This window comes from Echinops telfairi, unplaced genomic scaffold, assembly GCF_000313985.2.
Source record: "Echinops telfairi isolate 266 unplaced genomic scaffold, ASM31398v2 ScPeMD7_7424;HRSCAF=8462, whole genome shotgun sequence".
NCBI lineage: Eukaryota > Metazoa > Chordata > Mammalia > Afrosoricida > Tenrecidae > Echinops > Echinops telfairi.
This window is the reverse complement of record NW_022111324.1, coordinates 40,384,446-40,401,680: the sequence shown is the minus strand read 5'-3', so window position 1 is coordinate 40,401,680 and position 17,235 is coordinate 40,384,446. Positions and strand designations below refer to the sequence as shown.

The window sequence follows — 17,235 nt, the reverse complement described above, 5'->3', positions numbered from 1 at the left end:
ATGTGGGCTTTGTTGCTTCTGGGCTAGATATTTTAACATAAAAATTAAACAGTCTTTTAATCCATCCTGATCAAACTGTTTAACTACAGCTAAATTGTCATAACTTTTTTGCGCTATCTTGATAATAGCTTCAAATTTCCTTTGTTTTTAGTACTGTGAGAGGAAAGGAGCTTTAGTGACCCAGTGGCCATTCAGAAGCAGTTCAGAAGTCCCTAGTTGCCCTGAGGGAAATGAGGTTTTTTTATTCCCATAAGACAATACACTCTCAGAAACCACAGAGGCCGTTCTACCCGTCTAATAGGGGTTCTGAAGTTTGAATCAACTCAACCGCAGTGAGGTTTTTCTTTTTTTTATGCAAAGAAAGACCTAGTATACCTTATAAAAATACATGTGTTCCTGAATTATTACTGATTAAGGAATGATAAGCCAATGCTAAATGTTGTAGAATGTTGAATTAATTAAGGATTATGAATATTTAATTGGATATCATTGATGAAAAAGAAACATAGAATTACCCACTTTATGTAGGGCAACCCATTCCTTTATCACCATAAGGGTTTTTATAATTGAAAAATTAGTTTTGGAATGAGGTTATTGTGTTTTATCTGCTCTGAGAATGTAAGATTAAATGAAAATTTCATTTGACATAATTTTAAAATACACACTATACTTCTTTTGAATTTTATTTTATACTTTGTAGGAATTTTTCTATTCATTCTTTTTTTTAATAATAGCTTTTATACTATGGACTTAAACTACATAGTCACATTAGGGCTCCTGAATATTCGATAATATTTATGGATTATTTCTATATTTATTTTTATTTAGGTAATTTTAGAGCTGATGATTTGTGAAAACATTTCCTAAGTTTAGTATAAAACTTGAGATCTTATAATTAGATCCAAATAATGCTACTCAGTAATTATTTATGTTTTGCAATGAACATATTATTACACTATACACTTAATATCATTAAAATCAATCCTCACTAGGTAGGTTTTTAATTTTTTTTAGTTGCCATAAAATATCACAAGCAAAAATGTTTGCCATAAGAACTAATGTGCAAAAGTGTGTAGTTATAGCTTTCTGTAGAAGCATGAGATTTCCAAACATGGTTCTATGAGTTAAACAAATATGTATGTATGCGGATATACATACATATATGTTTGTGTGTCTATCTCTATCATCTCTATCTCTTTTTCTATCTAGATCTGTGTCTGTCTCTATCATCTGTCTATCCATTCATCCATCCATCTTTTTTGATAATCAGAGGTGTACTTGGAAGACATGGCTCACATCATTTTGGGTAGTTGACAGTCCTGATCTATGCAGGTTGCTTAATGGAAGCAGTTTATCTATTTAGATTTAACATAAAGGAATATAAATGTGTAGTTTAAAAATAAAATACACATGCAAAGAAAGTGGAAAGTATTGAATTCTGGAGGTTTAATTCATTCATTGTCATATTAGTAGTCATATAAACAAACCTCAAACCAAGTCTATTGCCAGAGACATAGTGACCTCACAGGGCAGGATAGAATTGCCCCATAGAGTGTCTAAGGCTGTAAATCTATATAGAAGTAAATGGTCTCTTTCTTCCACAGACAGGCTGGTGGGTTTGAACTGCTGATGTTTTGGCTCATAGTCAAGTACTTCACCACTGCACCACCAAATCAGTCATCAAAGGGATTAGTGAAGTAAGGCATTTAAGCTAGAGGGAGGAATGTGAGCAAGGATATGAAAGCACAAAGCACACGATCTTTTCCAGAGAGCTGTTCAGCCATCAGTGTATCTGCACACGTGGCTGAATCCATGATAGGGAGAGCAATAGAGTTAGGCCACCCAGACCAGCAGATAAGGTCCAAATTTTGAAACTTTATATAATAGCCTGAGGAATATGGATTTTATTGTTCTGCCAATAGGAATTTGCTTTTGAAGAAAGACTTTTAGCTTTGATACAGAATATAAATCAGAAAGAGTCCAAACTAAGATAGATGTCACTTTATGAGACTTTAAAAAAAACAGTTCAAGTACAATATAAGGATGATTTAATGTGGTACATATGGAAATGAAAGGAGAAGAGCCAGAAGAGATTTTATGGCCATTTTCATTTATTACAAACTCCATTTGTCTCTGTGTCACCAGGATCAAGGAAACTCATAGCAGTGGGCTTCTGCTGAGAGGATGGCAGCTGAACCCACAAACCCCTCTGCGGTAGAAAGATGGCACTGCTTTCAGGGAGATTTATGGATCAGAAACTCTTCATCGAGTATCTATGGCTAGTAATCCACTCGAGGGCAGTAGGGCTGTGTGCTAATGGAAACATAATTTAAAGCCGTCTTATTGCAATATGCTTTACTTATCATACAATTTAGTCATTCAATCATCTTAAGAAGAGCTGTGCCATCATCCCCACAATCAATTTCAGAACATTTTCTTTTTGCACTCATCCTTGTTAAAGCTCCCCTAGCACGCACATAGCTAATTGTTAAGCAAGTTACTGTCTTTACAGATTTACCTATCCTGGATTTCATAGAAAACCATACAAAACACAAACAGGAAGTAAGCAAACAAACAAAACTTAACAAAAATAACCAGACAGAACAGAGAAAAGCTTCAATTAAGAAGAAAGCAGAATACATCAAAAATTGAAATAACATTCAAATGGTTCAAAAAGGAGATCAAATGATAAGATGTCGCATTTTAACCAAATAGCATCTGCTAGCATTGTCAGCGATAGTGGCACAGAAAGCGCCTCCAGAGTCATACAGCACTCACAGTCTGACTGAGGAGAAGCTGCTTTTTCAAGGCCAAGTGGAGCACGGTGTCATCAATGGAGTAAAGCCTTCAGGAGCTTCATTTGTTACTGGGGCACAACTCAAAAAGAGAAGAAATAACTAAAAAATCTACTAATAATGAGAACTTAGAAGGTACAAAATAAGATTTTAGGAAAATCAGAAGTCATCAGAAATGAAATGGAGTGCATATAGATCAATATTTCAGGTGTTATTCAACTGAAATGGACTGTTTTAGCCATTTGAATTGTACAGTCACATGATTTACTAAGCTGGGAAAGACACAATCAAGAGGAATGGCTTGAATTAAAGATCAAAAATGACATTTCAAGATTGATCTTGAAAGACAGTGCTGCCTGTGATGGGATTATATCTATTTGCCTTCCGGAAAATCAATCAATATAACTGTTATTACAAGATACTCACCACCACCAAAATAGTGGTGAAGAAATTGATGAATTCTACCAGTGTCTTCAATCTGAAGTTGCTCAAACATGCGATCAAGATGCATTGGTCATTGGCAATTGAAAGGCAAATATTAAGAACAAAGATAAAAGAACATTAGTTGCAGAATAAGCCCTGGTGAAAGAAATGAAATTGGAGATAGCATTATGGAATTTTGGAAGACTGATCATTTGTTCATAACAAACACCTGTTGTCAACAACGTGAACATTGACTACACCCAGGAACTTCTGTTGACGCAACACTCAGAGTCAGCCTGACTGCGTCTATGGGAAGAGACGATGGAGAAGCTCTATATCAGCATAAAGATGTGGATCAGCGTTGTAGCCTCTCACCATACTTACTCAATCTGCATGCTGAGAAAATCTTCAGAGAAGCTGGATTGTATGACGTAGAACTTGGCATCAGGCTTGCAGGAAGGCTTAGTAACAACCTGTGATATGCAGATGACCACAACCTTGATTGCTGAAGTCAGGAGGATTTGAAGAACTTGCTGATGCAGATCAAGGATTGCAACATTAGTACGGATTACAACTTAATGTAAAGAAGATCATAATAAATGGGGGAAACATTGAAGTTGTCAAGGATTTCCTCTTGCTTGACTTTGCAGCAGTCAAGAAATCAAATGTCTTATAAAATACTCTTTAAAATGTTGGAAAGTAGGGAGGGTTCTTTGAGGACTGACTGAAGCCATTGAATTTTCTACCACCTCATATGCATGTGAAAGTTGGACATTGAATAAAGAAGACCAAAAGATGGATGCATTTGAATTGTGGTATTGGCAAAGAGTGTTTCCTTGACCACCCAAAAGACAAACAAATCTGTCTTGAAAAAAATACTGCCAGAATATTTCTTAGAGGCAAGGATGGCAAGATTTCATCTCAGGTATTTGGGATATTTTGTCAGGAAAGCCCAGTCCCTGGTACAGGACATGAAGCTTATTAAAATAGAGGTTCAAGAGAAGGAGGAAAACTCTCAACAAGATGTGCTGACCCTGTGGGTAAGACAATGGGCTCGATTCTGAGGATGGCACAGGACTGGGCAAGATGTATTTCTGCTGTGCATAGTGTTGTTGTGAGTCAGAAAGGCCTCATTGCACCTAGCAACAACAACAACATCTGCCATTATCAACTTTACAATGCTCTCTGCGTAATAGCAAGGCTAGTCACATCCTTGGACTATGCTCAGAAGGAAGTCACTGCAGGCTTAATCCATGTGAATGGATCTTGGGCTTCTGGTGTCATCCATTGCCTTCTGCAAACCAGGTCTTCATACTTTAAGCTTTGGTACCATCTTCCTTTGGATTTCCGTTTTAGAATTTGCAAACCTAGAATCACACAGTCTGCTGTTTCTTCCATGTGGACTGAGAAGATGCTTATTTAGATGATTGCTTCTTTTCAGACAAATCCTTAAACTCCAGATGCTATTCTTTCTAATAACCAGTAGTTGTTCCTATACCCATATTCTTTTTGCTGGTCAGATCAGTCTCTTTTCCTGGGCACAATTGACACCTTGGAAAAATGTACAGTGGCAAATAAAACACAATAGAAAGAGTAGCCAAATATTGAATTTGCTGGAAACGTAGTCTCGAAAACTCAGTAGAAGGTATTTTAATGTATCACCTGCACAAGGCATAACTAAAGCATTTATAAACAGTCTATTAAACAAGTCTGAGTCCATGCTAGCAAGGGGAGGTTCCGCCCTATTCATTCAACCTCTTTCTACAGCGCTCTCTCTTCAAGCCTGTCCGTTAGCAAGGCAAGTTTCATTTAAGTATTTAAGACATTAGAATGAATGCAAGTAAAATTAGAAAAGTACTTTGGATTTTCCTCAGCTTATGCCCACTTGATTGGTGGGGCAGGGGCGGGGGGAGAGAACTATCTCCTTTGTAAACAAATCTCTCCTACGAATCCAATTGGTTTTTGGCCTAAAGAGGATTAGCTAGGAAAGTGAGAACAACATCTGGGATAGATTTGCTTGACTGGCTCAGTTAGTTATAATTTGGCATTGGATCCCTCAGGCCTGGCAAATATACAAGTCTTGGCCCTTTCTCACATAGATTGGTTCTGCTCACATGCCCTCACATAGCCACAGTACTTCTGCCTGGTAGCTCCAACCCAACCCTTGTTTCCTTCGTCCACCAGCTCTTGATGTAAACACTTTGGAAATGAACCCAGATCAGTTTATCTTTAACATCTGTAGCTGCTTTCCAGAAAAAAAGGCACCTTTGCCTTCTCATTGGCAGAACTGTGGTTTGCTTTCATTTGGGCTCTTTTTCTTTTTGCTCTGTTTTCTCATTTTGAGACATTTTAAGCACTAGAGAAATATTCTCCACCTAAATCAAACTCTCCTAGTTGTTCCCTTGAGCCCATCTCAGTTAGCTTGTGGCAAGGAGAGAAGCAAGTGGTTTCTGTGACTTCTTTCTTGAGAGTTGACACTGTGGCCCTCTATTTTCAACCCTTCCACCAGTAGCCTGGAGGTGGATTATGAACTGAAGCTAACAAAATCATGAGCACCTTTAGTGTGGCAGTCTTCCAGGCCATTGTAATTTTAAGATTTTGGAGCCTCAAGGAAAACTGAGACATGCTCCCAATATAACCATCATGATAACATAATTGGAAAATAACAGGACCACCAATTTCAATTCAACATGCTGGTTTGTAGATTTCTTCATAGAAGAATATGCTGCTTTAATAAGTTTTATATTATTGAAGATCATTCAAGAACATTTTAATGATGACCTATTATCAGCACCAGGATATGAACATGTGACTTGTGTAATTCCATAAGACTTTACAGTGACAAAGGCAACAACTTGTTTTTATATCTAATGACATCTTCTTGAAATTGCTAGTGATTTTTTAATAAGAGGAGCAGAATTTTGCTTTGCTCTTGGTCCCACAAATCATGTTCTGATACTGTTGTCTTGAGTATGTCATGAAGCTGGGCTCATGGAGGCTTAAAGAACCTTTCTTTTTTTTTTATGCTTATGGGCTTTTGGATAATACCATTGTTTCACAAACTACTTCGTGTGTTTTATAGGTAAATTAATTTTATTATAATTAAGTATCGAATCACTTCATTTCATGGATTTTATCAATATTTTTGTTTACTAGTGATTTTTCCTATGAACTATTAAGTAATCGAAATATGTTATGTGTAATATATTTTGGGTTACAGGATTATTTAGTTTGCTTGAATGTACCACATAATTGTGAGGGCACAGTTCTATCCCAAAAGCTAACCTTTCTAAACTGTTCTATGTTTTGTTAATGGAATTCAGTGTAATTGACTTTCAATTTTATTCATTCTTTCTTGGAGGGAAACATCTGGGAACAGATTTTACGAATACCCTTCATCTTGGAAATAATTAATGCGGTTCCATTCATTATCTCAGTAAGTCCTGAAAGAATCAAAATAAAATAATGTTGCCATCAGATCTAACAGTATACATTACATATAGCTACCATCATATAATGTAGTCCTTGTAAATGATCTTCAAATATGGTAGTGTCATGATATCAATATATAGATAAGAAAAAATGTTGATACTGATTTACATTATTAAATGAAAACTAATGAAACAGTACAATGAAAAAGGAAATGACTTTTACAAACTACAGTAAAAAGGAATGGAGGAGGGCATACCTGATCTCTCCTGGCTTTGCTATTGCCTTTTGCAAATATAAAGTAAAAGCGACACTTGAATACAGGTAAATATTGCTCACACAGATTATAAAGCTTTTGACTTCTTGCTTATATTGTACTTCTTTAAAAAATGAGAAACTGTAGAATCATTAAATATCCATAAAAATTTTATTCTACTGAAAATTTATTTATATCTAGTTCAATCAGAATTTATGAAAGGCAATTTTCTTTTCAAAAGAAGGTTGCCAATAATCAAACAGCAATGTCTTCTTTGTCAAATCTCTGTTGTACTCATGCCACCAGGGTCTTGTTTAACTTGGATCCATAAATTGGCAGCCAACACTTTTTCTACTTGTAAATTACATTTCAATTTTCATGCCATAGAGTTCTAGTAATGTCTGGCTTTCAGATTTTAATTTTCATAAATTTACTCTAGTGTTGTTTATAAGATTGTGAAAAACAGGTGATTTCTGAAGTTGTTGCTGTCTTCTGAAAATTTTTTAATTTGAGTAATTTATTTAGAGGAACAATTGGAAATAGATTTCAAGATGAGATAAATAAATATAATTCTAATTTGACCTGACTCTTCAATGTGACTTAAAATGGCTGAATTCAACAATAGTAATAAGTGATCAAAATAAAAGGGGGAGAATCTTCTCTTTGTACCCACTTTTCATCTCTATTTCCAGGAAAAAGAAGAACCCATGTCTATGATATGTAATCATACAAAAAGCTTTCTGATAGAATTAACATAATTAGATACAGCTGACACCTAACGAGAACTTATTTTCTATGTGCTATTACAGTGCTTTCCCTAATACATTTTCATAAGAAAGAGTTAGAAAATGAAAGGATCTTGCCTGTTTAAATTTATTAATAAGTATTTGCTGCATAATTTAATTATCTTTAATGACTATGTTTTATTTAACCTTTCTTTTTTGAATCTGCTGCCTCTCGATTCTTGCTTGGAGAGCAAAGCTTCCGTTTTCTTTCATTTTTCAGATATTCTGGCCTTCTTTGCGCAATCTCTTTGTGCCAGTCTTTCTGAATTGCTGGCTGGCGAAGCATGCCTTGGAAAATATGATCGTAAGTATTCAAGTGAATTGCTAAAACAGCAATAGTTTTAAACTTCATTATTTTCTTTTGACTCTCAGTGTTCATGTCCAGCAAAGAGAGAAGATGATTTGGAATCCCAATAGTTTACGTTCACATTCTGCTTTCTCCCATACAATGTAAACTTATATGACCGGAAATTATTTATGTACAACTAAATTTTCAAATGTTTATTTTAAAAGTATATTTTTAAGTTCATTTAGTATCTTAGCAGGTATTTGACTTATTAAATGTTCATCTAATATGTTGGGGTGAAATACTATAAGTCATATGTAACATGAATGTCTATACAAGCTGTTGCTCCACATCCCACTGAGAATGAACACAGAAATGCCCATGTTGCCCACAGAACAAGCTTTGATACCCTGTTGAACCACTATGATGCAGATATTCCAAATGTCAGAACACCAAAACCTACCTGCTTGTTTCGATGAGTCCAACTAGGTAACTAGCCTTTTGAACACAAGTAAACTTAATTTCCAATGCCATCTGTTGATTATAATGGCATCTCTGGGAGGAGATGTTTTCAAACAGCCCTTAACTGTATATTCTATGTGGATTCTAATGTTCTCCTGCACCAGGCCCTGTGTTGAAGCTGGAGATTTCAAAGGTGTCCCTTTAGATTTGGTCAGGGTGAGAACAAGTAGAAAAGTAGGAGGGCGCGGGGAAACAGAATGTTGGGGACTCACTGCTATCCAGTTGATGTGGACTCATAGTGACCCTGTCCAGCAGAGTAGAATCGCCCCTTTGGGTTTCTGAGACTTTAAAGTTTTACAGGCGTAGGCAGACTCATTTTTCTAATGGAGCGACTGGGAGGTTTGAACCACTGACATATTGTTAGGAGCTCAAGAACTGAAAACTTCCCAACACAGCATTTTGCTCAAGATTGGCCATGTTTGGAAAGACTGATTTAGTTCTATGATCAAAATTTATTTGCCATAGGATCTGCTGCCTATAATTTAGCTGAAATCCATTTGCTATACATTAATTCAGTTCACACATACTGGTAAGACTCTATTGCCTGTTAAGCATTCTCATAAGCCATATAACATCTCTGCATGTTTCTCCATCTGTGAAAAGTAAATATATATAAGTGCCTACACTATAGATTTGCTCTGAGAATTACTTTTACATGCACATGCACACAGACTGGATATATATAAACATGTGTGAACATGCACAAACAGTCACAATATTGTATTTTGTATAAACATAGACATATATTAAGGACTCAGAATTATTAAATACATTTCATTTTAATTTTATAGTATGCATATTTTAACAGACATTGTGATTCATGTTTGGGCCAAAAGGAATGTTTGGAAACTATCTGTGTATCCACACAAGTGAATAGTTCTAAAGATATATATACATATTTTTTAAAGAGATATTTGTTCAAGTAGTCATTGGGGTCTCCTGGAAGGTTTTGTATGGTGAATGGGTGGAAGTATTTGTGCATGAGAAGTTTTGCAAGAACAATAGAATGTGGATTGCCCAAAAGAAACCCTGGTCACCATAATTGCTAACGAAAAAAATATACTGGGGATGGGGAAGAACTCTTTGTTTATTATTATACTATTCGTTTTTTGGGGGAAATTACCATGAGAGTCAGATTAAAGGCAACGTTTTGCAATACTGATTTAGGATTCTTTTTCTTTTTTGCTCAATTGCACCTCTTTCTGATCACTCACAATTCAGTTAGAAGCAGTAAGCAGCAGAGGGTGTTTGTTTTCTTAATGCTGAGCTCACTGCCAGGGAGTCTAGTCTGACTCTTAGTGGCCCGATCAGGGGAATGTAGAACTGCCCCTGTGATTTTCCAAGAGGGTAGCTTTTTATGGGAGTGGAAAGCCTCATGTTTCTCCTGCTGTTTTCCTACTTGTTCTATTTCAGTATCTGGTGGTGGAAGATAGAGCCAGAGGAAGATAAATCTTATTGAGATTTTCTACTGACGAAGTTATTTTATTGTTCTCTCTGTCTGACTGCCATCGAGTCTGTTCTATCGCTCAGTGACCTTACACAGAGTGGTAAACTACGGCTGTAGATCTTCATGGGAGTAGATAGTCGGATCTTTTTCCAATGGAGTAGCTTGTGGGTTTGAACTGCAACCTGTGGTTAATAGTCCAGCACTTACCTTACACCACCACCAGAGCTACTCATGAAACAGCATTTTAAAACCTTTAAATGCTTATTATATTCATAAATATACCAAACAAATGAAACAATTTTATATTTCCAAGTTTTTGTATACATAAATATACACACATTTCTGACATATCCTGGTTTGTTCAGACATATAATTGGAACTTTTTGTATATTGGTATGCACTGTACAGATCTGTATCAAATGTTATTTGAGATTATTATTAACGAATTAATCTACAGTTTTTGTATTCATATGGTACAATTCATTTAACCTATTTTATTTTTGTATATTATATGGTAATTAACATTCATCATTTCATATACAAAGCATTATCATTTTGTACTAAAGATTAACATACATAGATATTTTTTCTGAACTGATTATTTTTATGTGGTTCTTTTTTTATTGTAATTGGTCAATACTTACTATTATTGAATGAATGAATTAATGAAGAAAATTAAAATAACATATACCTATATTACCTAAATCCCTTCCAAAAATGCATAACAAATTACATGAGCATTATTGTATGTTAGTGCTCATTACTTGCAATCAAAACTCCATCGTATTATTTATTTACTTTTTGTTTAGTCAGTTGTGCAAAGCTTATTTTGAATCCACATTTATTTGAATACATGATGAAATAAAAATTTTAAATCTTTTCTTCATTGATTATAAAATTGTAAATTGTTCTTTGAAATTGCTTGCCATAATTTACATTATTTTTATGATTCAGAAAAAGGAACATGGTATTAATTTTATCCAGTTGTTACCTAAATACATGCAATTATATTCCAATTTTTTGAAATGAGAATCTTCCATAAGAGGTTAAATGAACCATGGACAATGTGGGGGAGTTTAGTGTAACATCTTTTCAAATACTTAAGGCAAGTATGCCGAAACCTGTGTTTCTGTGATTTTCCTTGTAGTACTTTTGCAATATGAATACTACATGGTCATTTGTGTAGCTAAGCTAAGATATGAATGTACTAATTTATTAGTTGATAATATTTGTATTGATTAAGCATAGGATAGTTAAAATGTCATGTATTTAAATGATGCATATTTTGTATTTATCAAAATTTACAGTGTGCTTTTTTTCTGAATTATTTCAGAATGATCTACACAGAGCCATTCAGCGTACACAGTCAGCCATGTTTAATCAAGTTTTGATTCTAATATCTACATTACTGTGTCTTATCTTCACCTGGTAAGATTGTACATACTAGCCCTTTTCATTATGCTTTCTTTAATTATAGTTCATACATATAGCAATCTTAATTAGTAGTCGGCTAAAATGAAACAGAATAACCTTTACCTGAAATGCAATCAATAATGCACAGAAATGTATGCAAAGTCCTTCATTTGCCCTACAGATGAAAGAAGGATGCTCATGTATTGCTGGGTATTGAGATTTATTGTAGCTCTGACATTTTCCCCAACTGCTGTAAACAGCAAGCATCTGTACTGCGTGCCATACTTGTCAAAACAAGAATTTCTCTGTCTAACCACTGACATGGAGGTGCCCTGAAGCCTGTACAATCTTCAAAGCGGAGACACTTTGGAAAACATTGTCATTGCCAGTCACTCTCTGTGCCTCTTTCTCATCTGTATGATGCTTAGTGGGCAATCAGGCAGAAAGGAAGGGATGATTGCCTGACAGTGCAAACAGAACTTGGTGCTTCACTTTATTCCAGAAAACAGTCATTCCCTCTTTCAGGAGGGCATGCATTGGCAAGTCCAGAACAACAGAGTGTGCAATGGTGCACCGCACATCAAGATTCATGGAGATGCTTAGAGAAACTAAAATGTGGCAAACATAAAGTGAGGCAGAATCTTAGGTATTATCATTTAATTGGGATCTGATGCTGCTTTAACCTTATTCAGAAAGACAAAAAGCTAATTAGCAAATACTAAATAAGAGGCATGCACAGATACACTAGTAAAGCAGAGTAAGACATAAACAGGCAACTCTAGATATATATGTAGTACAACTACTTTGCATGATGCCTTTAAATATAAAATGCCCCTCAAGAACTGACACAATATCATACTATATTTAGTTTTAACTCTTCAGGAAATGTTTTTGTACCCTATCCAGTAAATATATGATAGTATAACAGAGGACATCTCTCACTTTTAGTAAAATATCATCAATTGATTAATTTAGGAGTATTCCCATCTTACTCCAGGAAAAATACTTAAAATTATAAGATACCTAAGCCAGAATTGACTCAATTGCACTATGTTTTAATGCTGTTATTTTTTTCAATGACTGGAAGGTTAAAAGTAATAATAATAATAAAAGTAGTGACTCGTAAACATAATGTAGTATTCTGTTAAATTATATTTGGTAAAGTGGTAATTGATATGTTGTTGGCAAAATAAAGACACTTTTTTTAAACAACACTTTGGTACTTTTAATCAGGAGTTATTCTCATTGTAATATAGATTTATCTTCAGGGAGTGTGATAGGTTGTTTGCATCAATATGGCACCTGTAAAAAGATACGGGTGAAGTTTAGCACATCATTCAGCTCCATTAGACATATGTCTGCATGAGTTTGAATCCTACTTCTAGTACCGTAACGTGGTAGGCCAAGTTGCTAGAGAAGCAAATCCAGTGACATGATTATTTATCTAAGAGAGAACTTTATATCAAGAAGTAATTATTTATGGCGAAAACATCCCAGTCTGTTATATAGTATTGAGACCAGCTCTTCTCTTACATTACTAATGGGTTCAATAAGGGGCATTGTCTGCAATGAGAAAACGTATATACAAAAGGGATCACCAAAAGTCAAAGGGTCCCTGCAGTATAGGCACTCCAGTCCCAGAGCTTTATTAAGGCAGGCTTAAATATTTTCCCTGCGTGCAGCCTGCAATTCATGACAGGATTCCACAAAGGGACGGTTTACAATGTGAAGATTTATGGCAGACCTGGAAAGATGGCAGACCTGGAAATGTGGCAGTGCTCCGGTATCCCGCAGGGTCAGCAGCAAGCAGGGTCTAAAGGCAGAGGGAGAGCGAGGCTCCCTGGGAATCTCTCCCAGTTCTAGTGTGGTCAGATTTTCTGTATTTTCTACGAGTTTCTAATCTTTGGCTTTTTTTTTCTTGTGATCCTTGTTAAGTTTAAAATGATGGTATTAGCTCTCTGGGTCAATTTTTTGACAGTATACTTAATTTTCTAAAGCAGTTTGGGTTCACAGAAAAAAAATATTCAGAGAGTACAGAGAACTTTTATATACTTCAACCCCCCACTTTTCATGCAATTTCTCTAGTTACTAACGTCTTGAAATACCGAGGTACATTTGTTATAAATGATGACTGATGCTAATATATTTGAACTCACTAGAGTCAATAGTTTACAGTAGGGTTTGCTTTAGGTGCATAGTTTTGAGTTCGAACCAATGCACAATATCAGGTATCTACCATTACAGTGTCATGATGATTCGTGCCACTTTCTCTAAAATATCCTGTGCTACACCTGTTCATGCCAACTCTGCCCCTCTAAGACCTTGGCAATCCCTGATTTTCTCATTCTCTGTCTAGTTTGACTGTTTCCAGAAAGTCATATAATTAGGAACATGCAGTGCTTTCTCAGACCAGCTTAGCAATATGCATTTAAAAATTCATTTTGTAGCTTCACTAAAAAAAAATGCAAACTGAAAAACACTGCTGTCGAGTCAATTCCAACTTCTACCTACTCTACAGAGTAAAACTACCCCTCTGGATTTCCAAGGCTATAAGCCTTTACAGAAGGGGGAATATTCATCTGTGTGTGGTAGACTATCTGGTGGTTTCTACCTTATAGTCAGGTGTCCAAGGCATTCTCCATGACCCTCCCCCCCAGGTCTCAGTTTGTAGTTTGATAACCCTGAGTAAGATATCATTTCTTTTGATCACTTTGTAAGAATCTATACTATTGTCTTCCAAAGCAGCTGTAGCAGCTTTCATTCTTGCCAGCAATAAATGAGAGATTCTCTTGCTCTGCATCCTTGTCGGCCTGTGGTGTTATCAATGTTTTATACTGTAACCATGCTAATAGAACCCTGCAGCCCTGTGGTTTAGCCCTGGGCTGCCAACCTTGAGGTCTAGGGTTTAAGCACAGTGATGAGTCAGCGAGAGAAAGACAATGGTATCTCACGTCCTGAATATGTAGCTCACAGGGTCACCGTGAGTCAGAATAGGCTCGGCAGCAGTGGATTTAAATTTGGCTAGAATGTTTATAGGTGGCATCTCATTGATTTTTTAATTTACAAATCACTAATGATGTGTAACGTCGATCTTATTTCTATATGCCGATTTTCCATCTGTGTAGCTTCTTTGGGTAAATGGAGCTCAGATCATTTGTTCATTTTAAAGTGGGTTGTTATCTTTATGGCTGTGGTGTAAGCCTTCTTATGCATTTTGGATACAAGCCCTTTATAAGATGAGGGTTTTTACCAGTAGTTCCACGCAGGCTTGCCTTTTGCTCTCTAAATGTCCGGATGTTTTTAGCTTTTGGAAAAGAGCAACAGCACACATACCCATTTCTTCTGTTTCTCTCTACCTGGAGAAGTTTTTCCCTTTTTATCTGAGAATAAAGTGATGAGTAGAAACCATGATGGAGAATGATTATAGACAGAAAAGTAGCTTTTTAACATACACAGTAAAACTTACTCTTAAGATAGTTCTGAGTACTCTCATGAGAAAATACCCTATCATTTATGGCCCCACTCTCTGAATATTGACCCATAGATCATTGTGAAAGTTATCATTATTTTTCCTGCTTAAAAAAAAGGATATCTCTGATGCCCTTTAAATGTGCCAATGTTATAGTTATTTGCTATTGCATTATGCCATATATAAAGATTATCAGTGTTTTTCTATGTTAGAGCTATTAATACATTTGTTATAATTTAAGCCCCAAAGATGCAGACACTGATGTTTGATGAATTGACTGTGTTGTTCACGAATCCCAGAAACTTATCAATTCCTCTTTTTAGAAGGCTGCTATATAGTTTTAAAATCTATCATTTACTCATCATTATTAACATTACAAAGAAGTATCATTAAGCATCTGTCTACAAGAGGAATTATGCTCAGTGCCAATATGAAATAAAAAGTAAGCTGTGGACCCAGTTTCAGTAGGAAATGTGCTCAGAATTGTTTTTTCCTGTCATTGTACTGGAATTGGGCTAATATGGCCACATGTTAGCTCTGCACTCCTCTTGATCAACAATGTGTTTTTCCAAGACAGCTGGGATTTGTGATTCAGTCCGTGGCTCTGGACAAAGGAAAGTAAGCTGCTAGATTCAGGGATTAAGGACATGACTTTAGCTTTTTAACAAATTATTCTAACAGGAAGTAGTGCAACTTATAATTCATTTGGTTTTAAAACTTTTTACACTGATGGATTTATTTTGTACCTATTTTTATTAAAAAACATTTCTATTTAAATTAATACGCACACACGTAAATATTCTTATCCTTAATAGCGCTATAACTAAAAAGCTACCTTATTTAATGGATATGGTTTTAGTCCAGTGTAAAAAATTTAATTCACTCAAAGGTCTTTCAGAGGAAATTAAATCCATTTATTTATTGTTAAAATGTGATCACCTAAACATTAACATGTTTAATTTAAAAACATTTGAAAATTTCATGTTTTTTAATGATTCTTTCAAATCTAAATGCTGAAATCCTTGAATTCTAATTATCAATTTAACTGTGAAGCCAAATGGCTACTTTAGAATGGACAGTGAGCACATATGTACTATAGTTTGAAAGAAGTATTACAACATGGGATAATGGCTTTATATTAGCACTCGTGTGTTTATTTTGTCATATTTGTTTTTCTAATGTTCTGATGAATGATAGCAAGTGAATTTTCTGAAGACCATGCCAATCACTAAAAGGCTCCAGGTTTGTATTACTCTAGATCAAATAGAAAACTATTGGTGTCTACTAATTTTTGCATGGGTGGGATGTCAAATTTTAGATATTTAACTAGAAAGTTAAGGTGAATTCCTATTGGAGAAAAGGAAAATTTAATAGTTCACATACCAAAATAATAGTATACTTTTAAATAAATGTTCTAAGAAAAACGAATTTGTACAATTCTGCCACAAAACAACCTTTTTTGAATACAAATATTGTGCAGTTATTTTCAAATATACAGATATGTTATTGCAGAAATAAGAGAACTCTGGAAGATAGATTGGCTTGTGGATGATTCTTTTATCCATCACCACAATTGTGATTGAATCAATAGTAGTAAACAATAAAGATAAAGGAAGTCAATCTGAATTATCATTTTCCAGTTCATGCATCTCTTTATCATTTAAAAGAGGGGGAAATCAAAAAGTATTGCCATTAGTATTCATACTTACATGGGATTATTTCAAGTTTTAAACATATCTTTCTGAACAGTGGATGGCTGCAGACAAATTTCCTCAGAAGTATACTTGCCTTAGTCATGGTTGAGTATATTGAAAAAATAAGGGATATATTGTTCCAGAGAAAATGTGAATTTTGAAGTGAGGATTAATATCAAATATGTACCAAAACTCAAGTGGACATCTTCTCAAATCATTAAAGCTTGTGTGGGAATACTGCCTCAAGAGATATGTTTTTGGGCGGCCCAGGATTTGAGGATGAAAGGGATGACCATCAAATCTCAATGAAGAAAATAAGTGTGGCTGAATTCCGAGTTGGCCGAAGAGCATAGAATTACTACGTATGTAATAACTACTCAAGGAGGGGTCTCCTTCTATTTGGTACTTTCCATTTTAAGCAATCATCTTTCCCTCATCAGTGTTCAACTCGCTGGAGGCCATGAAAACTTTGGGCAGACCAGCTAGCTCAAATTGCAGACCTCTCCATCGATTCTATAAGCAGTATGAAGGATAATGAAGAAGCTTTTATGGAACAAGCCATATTCGAAGATGAGTCGGGTTTAACAGTAGGATTCAAAGAACAAGGGCCAATCTATACAGTGACTTTGGAAGTGATAGGTTGGACCCATTAAAGTCCAAAAGTAGAGGTCCATTGAACAGGTTGTGGTGCCTGTGTTTTGAAATTCATTCCCAAA

General features: G+C 35.3%; 1 protein-coding gene across 1 annotated transcript in view; it reads left to right on the top strand.

The window, feature by feature from the left end:
* Positions 1–17,235, top strand: part of KCNT2 (potassium sodium-activated channel subfamily T member 2) — a 480,656-nt gene that overhangs the window by 177,821 nt on the left and 285,600 nt on the right. The window contains exons 6-8 of the mRNA XM_004700062.2: positions 6,580–6,654; positions 7,909–7,992; positions 11,277–11,371. Of these exons, the coding sequence (XP_004700119.1) occupies positions 6,580–6,654; positions 7,909–7,992; positions 11,277–11,371 (254 nt within the window). The remainder of the gene's footprint in view (positions 1–6,579; positions 6,655–7,908; positions 7,993–11,276; positions 11,372–17,235) is intronic.